Source organism: Morone saxatilis, unplaced genomic scaffold (genome assembly GCF_004916995.1).
Source record: "Morone saxatilis isolate NCDOM2014 unplaced genomic scaffold, NCSU_SB_2.0 Contig1, whole genome shotgun sequence".
In the NCBI taxonomy this organism is placed as follows: domain Eukaryota; kingdom Metazoa; phylum Chordata; class Actinopteri; family Moronidae; genus Morone; species Morone saxatilis.
In genome coordinates, this window is record NW_023339651.1 from 6,314,041 (window position 1) to 6,322,877 (window position 8,837).

The 8,837-nt window shown below is 41.3% G+C and overlaps 1 protein-coding gene across 1 annotated transcript in view; it reads left to right on the top strand.

Annotated features, from left to right (window-relative positions):
- The window catches only part of usp54b (ubiquitin specific peptidase 54b), a gene marked incomplete in the record, with an annotated part of 66,864 nt that overhangs the window by 41,787 nt on the left and 16,240 nt on the right, over positions 1–8,837 (top strand). Inside the window, 5 exon segments of the mRNA XM_035669823.1 lie at positions 492–605; positions 738–820; positions 2,681–2,786; positions 6,327–6,473; positions 8,344–8,493. Coding sequence (XP_035525716.1) covers positions 492–605; positions 738–820; positions 2,681–2,786; positions 6,327–6,473; positions 8,344–8,493 — 600 coding nt within the window.

Sequence of the window (8,837 nt, forward strand, 5' to 3'; positions counted from 1 at the left end):
ACACACACACATACATACATATACACACACTGTACATATGTATACAATATAAACAAGCACATTTGAGCCGTGCATTGGCAAGAATCAATACATATCACGATGCAGGAGTTACGATTCAATATATTGTGATATTTTGTGATACTGTAAGCAAGACGATATATTGTGATTTAAAAAACATTTAAAAAACTGTTATAGTATAAATAACACACAACCATATGCAGAAAATAAAAAAGTTTATTTTTCAATACAACCAGAACTGTGGGATCTGCATTTGTGTTTGTCATAGTCACTGTAACATTTATCTTAATAGTCCTCAGTTTACAACACTGCTATCTAGCAGTTGGGCCTTCAAACACAAAAATCTATATGTTTTTGACAATTGATATAAAATATCACAATACAGTATTTTTTCATATTTTTTAAAGCACATATGCTGACTTGGCACACAACACACACTAATTGATGTCCATTTTGCCTTACGTGTTTCTCAGGAGAATCTCCTGATGCGAATCCACTTCCACATCAGTGCGGAGAGTAGAGAGGACATCTGCACAGCCAAACACTGTATACCACACCAGAAGTTTGCCATGACTCTGTTCGAACAGGTAGGAAATCGCTTTAAAGAGCTGTTACGTGGTTCACTTTTGGGGCTTTAATTAAAAAATAACTGTCCACACAAACATTTTTAAAGAACATGATGTCCTGCGATGATTCTGATGATGTATTTGTGTTTGCAGTGTGTGTGTAACAGCTGTGGAGCCACATCAGACCCCTTGCCCTTCATTCAGATGGTTCATTACATCTCCACTACATCCCTCTGGTAAGACCAGACACACACCTACACACACACACACACTCGCTGCACACACACACTGCAGTAAATCTGGCAGCAAGCTGAGGCTGGGTGGCAGTAAAGGAAGGTACAGCGTGTTCTCTTCTTCCCTGCACGGGTCCCTGCTGAACACTCAACTCTGAGCACACACATGCACACACACACACACACACACACACACACACAAACACACTTATTATGCACACACACGTGTATGTTCATGCATATGCAAGAGCAGGTGAGCTTGTGCATACCGTCTCTCGATTCAGGTAGACCCACAGTCAGGTAAATCCATGCACAGGAGAAGGCCGTGTGTGCATCCTCAGAGCTGTTACATAAAACTCGCACACGCTCTCAGTCAATGAAATAAGGAACAGGGGAAGTAATCAATCAGCTGTTTGATTCAGTAGACCCAGGGGGCAACATAAATCTATAAGTGGAACAGTGGGTCGGAAAGACTGCGAACAAGAGGGAAATAAGAGGATATATCACTCCATATCCCTTTTGGAAATGGAACACGGCAGAGGAAATAGAGGGATGAATGGGGGGCAAAAGTACAAATAAACACACTGTGTCAAGGTAGTTGTGGGCCACAGCGGTGCCACCGCTCTGTGTTTGTGCCTGTTAGCACTGCCAAGCTATTTTTACCCTTAGTGGAGCCTGTTGTTTACAGCCGAGATAGCCAAATATGCAAAAGTCAACATGAGTAAGATAATCAGAGGGCAACAAAAAGACAAAACAAATGTCTGGTTCAAGCACAATTCAGACGTAAGTAAACAAGTGTGTTCCCGGCTAGTGCGTGGTTGTTGTTTCTGCTTTCTCAGCCTTGCATCTGCCTGTGCATCTGAAGAGGAGAGGCAGAGTGAGGGGTTGAAATCGAGTGAGAGAGAGTGGAGAAGAGGCTGAGTTCATTTCAGGCTAATGGAAGGGGTGAGAGGAGGAGAGAGAGAGGGGGGAGGAGGAGAGATTTGGATGGTTTTTAAAATCGTTATTCTTAAAGGAATACTTCACCAGAAAAAAAAACAAAAAACAAAAAAACAATGCTGATTCATTGCACTCATAATCCCATACATGGTACCGAGCTGCAGATGGGAGTTCATTCGGTATTCACACTCAGTAATAACGTATATTTGAGTTTGTCCTTCAGAGGACAATTGTACTTAAGAGGGATAAATGCAGCTCAGTATTAAAGTATCATTGCTTTAAGCCTTGATGAAGGAGATTGTCTCAAAAATAGTTTTTGCTCCACCAGTAAAGCTTTTTTTTCATGGAATGATTAGTTGTAAATGAAGGTCTCCTTTAATGATCATAACAATAATAACGTTTCTGTACTGTTATTGTTCCCTGTGGGGAAATAGTCTTTTAGCTTTTACCACTTCAGGAAGGTCAAAGATCATAATCTGACAGACAGGATTTAGAATATGGGATCTTTCTCACAGCCTTAATGACTGTATAATCTAGATTTGTTCTTACTTTTCCTTCCTTTCCTTTCTCTGTGAAAACTGTCCCTTGGGCCTTCACAGAGTCGGTGTGTGAGTGGTTGCCTAAGCAATACACAAGGCCAGTGAATAACACAATGTATAATTGTAATATTTTCAACTGATTTTCAGCCATAAATACCACAGGAAAGGAAACAATTGTCTGCAGATTACTGCACAGCACCACAAAACAGACAAACTTAACAAGAATGGAGACAATGTTTCTGGTGGCCACAAGTCACATTTGGGCTTGACAATAGATGTTTTCTTCTATTCACAAAAGCTTTTGTCTCATTCCAAGCAGCACACACAGTGAGTGTCACTGAATGTGTAATCTTGTTGTTGTGTGTGTGTGTTTTCAATGCTGCAGTAACCAGGCGGTGAGGATGCTGGAGTGCAGAGAGAAACCCACACCGGACATGTTTGGAGAACTGCTCCGCAACGCCAGCAACATGGGAGACCTACGCAACTGCCCTGTGAGAGCACACACACACCACACACACACACACATTCACACAACACATGGACGCAGGTTTCAATGTGCACACTCAGCAGCTTCATACTGCACACACACAAAAAAATGTACAAAACTGTAAAATACTGTAAAATAAATTGTGTTTTTTCCAGTATGAGTTGAGTTTTGTTTTTTTAAGAAAAGAAAGATAAATCTATTAACTTCTTTTTTCTAATATCAAAAAATAGAATAATAAATAAATAAAAGTAGGGTGAGGTTCAATAAAAATTATATATTTTTTCACTGTAATCACTTTGATAGTTTCATAATTTCTTGTTTCATTTTTTTCCTTCTTTCTTGTTGCGTCTTTGTTACATAATCAGTATCTCATTTGCATTTTCCTCCCATTTTTCTTTGCCCTTTCTATCACCAGAAGCAATTTCTAAGTTGTCATCATCGACCTCCTTTACAGTAAACCACAATTATCACCATCGTCTTGCAGCATGAAACAAAAGAACAGTTGGTTGTGGAGTAAAAAAACATTTTAAACCAATATGCTCATTCTAAAAAAAATGTGTGGGCATTTTTGGGTGAAAACTGGTAGATGGAAGAAACTAAAGAGATATTACAGTCAGAGAAAGAAAGAAGAGGTGTAGGTAGTGACGGAGGTGGACAGAGGAACGTCTGTGATGCCTTTGTTCTGCAGGTTTGTGTTGTGCTGTCACATGGGAAAGTGCTGCTGCTGAATAGATTCAGCCTGGTCGCTCTCTGCCAAAGTATCAGCACAAAGAGCCTCCTCAGCTGCCCCTCTCCTCACGCAGCAGCCCCACCACAACCTCAACTGCTTTAGCTACACTAATACACACCATTAGCTTATTCACAGCCCAAACGCTGAGGTTGTGTGTTCAGTCCTGTGGGAGTCACACAAAAACCTGCTTCTGTTTATCTTCCATCACTTGCAGCCCTGATCTTTTGTTAATACCACACCAGGCTTTGCTCAAACAAAGTGATGGTATTTGGATGGCGGTGAGGCTGCTGGAAGATACTGTAGGTGCCAGATTGAAGATAGGAAAGTGTGAAGATGTTTGCTTGGTGCCAAAGAGTTGACAGAGGGAACAGTGAAGTTCTGGATAGATGACTTTTGTTCAGTTATGAGCTAAAATGAATTTAAATAATTGATTATATAGTTGCTGTGGTGGAAGAAGTTTCAGTTTTTATAATATCAAAATACAAATTTTATACTTAAAGGCCACATTTTGTCCATCTTACTATAAGTGGTAAGATCCTACTTGAACACTCACATGTGAGATTTCTGTATTTTTGTCTGTGTTCTTGTCACTGGTTTGTTGTGGACTGTGTTGGAAAAAGGGATGTCACATATATCCATGTACCAATTAGGATTTAGCAATGTTGTTTGATTCTGTGTATGTATTATATGATTGTACCTGCCCAGGGACTGCAGATGTTAATGAGCTAATAGCTAAATTTGGCAGAAATCATCTCTTCTCATTTTGAAATTAATGTTTTTTTTTTTAAATATTGTAGTATTGTATTGTAATGTTTGATGCAGAACTGATATATATACTAGACTAGTTTAGTCTGCAACAGTACATTACATCTATAAGCTGACCATATGTTGTGTATCTAAAATCTGCAAAGGTACTCAAGCTTTCAGTGCAGAGAAATAGGACAAAACATTACAAACAAACACAAGTATTTCAAAGATTAATTACAGTTTTTTTATAACCGTGAACCTGTTTAACTACACTTGAAACATGCAAACTACAATTAGCAACATTAGAAAAATCCCTTTTTGACACATTAAACTAATGACAAATAACAAAAAGCCCCACTTGTGACCCATGCATGAGCATGCAACAGCTTTGTAGGGCTCACAAATGTATTAGCAAATTGCAAGCAACAATTATTTGTGAAACGTGACTCTGCGACTATTAGCGACTAATAGTGCTTCAAAATACTTTAGTGAAACCGTTCTCAGGGTTTTATTTCCGTAGATTCTTATCGGTATAATGACTTTAATCTTGCCAGATTGCTTGGATCTGGGTACAAAGAGGAATTGACATAGTAAGAACCACATGCAGTCAGGCAAGTTTTACCTTAAACTTATTTGGAAGAGAAAACAAAGGTGAACGGCAAAATTACAACCCACACTGTGACTGCTGTAGATGTGTGCCAACAGTTCAGGTGTGGTCACTTTTAATTTCTTACTCCAAATTAAGTGGTTAAAGGATCTGGTTTAAACTGTTCCCTTGGTTACGACTTCATCAACTGATGGACTTCGGCTTTCCCTGATCCCAGAAATAACTTGTGTGTAATCATAATTGATGGAAATAATGGCCAAAACTGCACAAATAACACCAAAGTTGTAAAAAAAAAAAAAACGGGATCTGGAACTCAACGGAAGTATAGCAAATGCACTCAGTGACCTTCCACCTCTGTATTGATGTATGGTGGTTTCATTGTTCACTGTCAACAGACTGCATCCTCAGCTGTCACTACATTGATAAAAGTGGGATTGTCTCTTTATTTTGGTGCTGTATGAGTCGTGAGGAAGCATAAGCACAAACATTTTCCTAAAGTTGTTTCATTTTGCTCTAAAGAATGCCACGATCAGCATTCTGCAAACCTACAGTATCCTTTGACCAGCAGCACTGTTATATAACTCACTCTCCCTTGGAAAGGTCTGCATAGCCACAGCAAAAAAAAGAAAAAAAAGAAAAGAAATCTTTGCATATAAAATTCAGAGATGAGACCGCAAGATCAATGTTGTATTATGAAGCAGAGCGAATCTGTTTGTACGATCATTTGATGAATGATGTTGTCACCGGCTGTTCTCAGCAGAGACACAGCACAGAGAGCTAACTGAGGCTGTGTGTCCCGTCGGTGTGTCCTAAGCTAACAGATAGCCCGTGTCTCAGTTGCTGTGCTGTTTGGCTGCGGCTCCCTGGCTTGTGTTTGTGTCCCTTTCTGAGAATTGAGAAGCAGACCCTGGCAAAATACCTTCCTGCCATCTCTGGTGCCAGTGCAAGGCAGCCCGCCGCCCACAAAGGGAGAGTTCTGTGTGTGTTTGTTGTGCATATGTGTGTGTGTGTGTTGTGTTTGGCAAAGTGTCTGGTTGCCAGGGTGTTCTCAGGCTGTTTCCGAGCCCGCTCTGCCAGCACTGCGTGCATGCTCTTGTGTGTGCATGTGTGTGTGCGCACCAGCTCTGCGGTGGGTCATGACTCAAAGGAAAGATTCAGAACACATGGTTCTGAACTCAACAGAAGGCCCAAGGGACAAATACAACTCAGCCCAGTGTTTCTTTCTCTGTCATTCTCTCTTACAATCCTTTCATCGTATCTTTTCTCCTGCCTTTTTATCTCTGCTCCTAATTCTCCTACTGTTCAGTTCATCCGTGTGTGTGTCTGCATGCGTGTGCGTGTGTTCATCACTGCCAAATAAAGGGATGATTTTAGCGATGTACACCGCTGTCACACTGCCTCATAACAGAGGATGAATAAACCTGTTTGATCACACGCTCCTCTCCCTCCCTCCATCCCAGAGTAACTGTGGGGAAGTGTTGCGTATCCGCCGGGTGCTGATGAACTCACCGGAGATTGTGTCCATCGGGCTGGTGTGGGATTCAGACCACTCTGACCTGGCGGAGGACGTCATACACAGCCTGGGGACCTGCCTGCGTTTGGGAGATGTAAGGGGATCACACATGCATTACACACATTATGCGGCCATTATAACACATTAACATATGTTATGTGTGCTTATGTGAGCAGTCACGCACATCTGCCTAAATACAGACACACTGCTCAAAATGTGTTAGTGAGAAGAGCTGTGTGCACATTGTGTACTGTAAGATGAACATTAAGAGTCAATATTAAATATGGGAGTTTTCCAAAAAACAACCTTCCTTTTTTAAACATATGAAGCAAGCCACACAACATACAGTTAAGGGTCTGTTCCAAGGCTGTATGTTTGGTTATTAGTGTTGTTGAACTCTGAAGTTCAGGTTTCACTTCGGCTCTCTATTTTAATTGAAATCTGCTAACTGCTAACAAACAAAATATCCCAGAAACTTAACCTCTAGGTGAGAAGTTACAAATCCCCCAGAGCCATATTCACACACACACACACACTCATAATCAAACAGTCCTACATGCAAGGACACACATGTACTCTCAAAGACACACACGTGTAAACGCACATGTGCTCAAACAAAGCCAGAATACAGATAAGTGCACACTGTAACGCCCAATAAACTTGTCCCGTTCCAACACACTCTGGAAAACAACGAATTATAACACATGACACATTCAACCTGACCTTTATTACTCTCATATAGAGCTGAGCTCCTCCGTCTCCCGCTTTCACACCTCACACACACACACACACGTACGGCCTCTGATACTCCATGTCATGACTGAGTAATGTTGATGCATTTTAATGGCACTGTAACATCTCCAGCCGCATTCTGAAGCGATATCTATGAATAATGGATCAGTGAATATGACTGTGTGTTACAGTGAGTCAAATTCTTTCCTCTATCTTCTATCGTCTGTCTCCGCCTGCTGCTGTCTCTGGTTTTCATCCCGCTCTTGTGAGATGAAGCTAGTTGTTAGATAGAAATCGGAGGCATAATCTATCGCATTTCCTGCTTTTGTTAAGTCGTTTAGATCAGGAAAAGTGAATCCATCTGCCTCCTGCATCCCCGCCCCCTCCTCTGCCACTGCTTTTACTTTCTCTCTTTGTCTGTCTTCTGCATCTCTTTTTTTCTGCTTCCTTGTTACTCTTTTGTGTACTTTCTCTCCATAGATTGGATTATTTTAATGCTGAAACAATTAAAATATGAGATTAAATAGATAACAAGTTTGATTTTCATTTATCATGCAAAAATGCTAAACTTGCTGTTTCCAACTTCACATATATATCAAGCATATTTGATTTTTATCATTGGTAACTGAATATCTTTGAGTTTTTGGCTGTTGAGCAGACAAAGAAGCAGCTTAATGCTGTCGCTTTGGGTTGAAGAAAGTCGTGACAGGCTTTTTTCTGACATTTTGAGAACTTAGGTAATCAATAATGAAAGTAATTGTCAGTTGCAGGCCTAGATCATTTGCCATTGTACTGAGTTAAACCATGAGCAGCAGCAGGTAAAGATAGGGTTACACAGAGGGTTATGTTAAGCAACTTCAGTACTTTTTTCTCGTTGATCTGAAAATGTGCAGCGGTATAATTTGCAGCAGCTGACCTTACTGAGACATCAATGTGAGATCATTTCTGCATGAAAAGCTGCGGCTCATGTGTAGCACTGTACAGTATGTGCAGCAGACAGTGAGAGGAAAGTGAGGAGTTTGAGAAAAGGCAGTATGTGAAGGATTACTGCATACAGCATATATACACTAGGTGAGCAAAAATGTGCTTGTATTCACATTAACTCCTCTATCTCTATTCCCCCTCCTCCTACTGCACACCTCTCCCTCTCTTCCCTGCATCTCTCCCTCCCTGCCTGTCTCCTCCCCCTCCCTCCCTCCCCCTCCCTCTCTTCTCTCTCTCTCTCTCTGTAGTTGTTCTACCGTGTGACAGAGGAGAGGGCTCGCCAGGCGGAGCTCTACTTGGTGGGCATGGTGTGCTACTACGGTAAGCACTACTCCACCTTCTTCTTCCAGACCAAGATACGCAAGTGGATGTACTTCGACGACGCCCACGTCAAAGAGGTGAGAAGCAGTTTGGAGTCTGCATGCTGCAACACGGGGAGGGGGGGTGCTGTACAGTATCTGCTGCATCTCCAGTTGTGCCTGTGAGAGCAGCAATGACAAGAACTACGCTGTATGTTAGTCTAAGTGCTGCATGGTCAGCGGGGGCGGCTCGAGATTGATTATGTGTTTCAGGTTTAATCGCTGTCTTTGTCTCAATCTTAGCACAGGTTTAAGTGCTAAAACTGGACTTGTGTTTCAATACTTCATGATTCAATTGTTAGTTGTGTTCCACAGGGCTGGAAAATTATATAAATTTTGCAGGGGCTGAATCGAGTGAAGCTGGGTTTGTTCGTGTCAAAGTG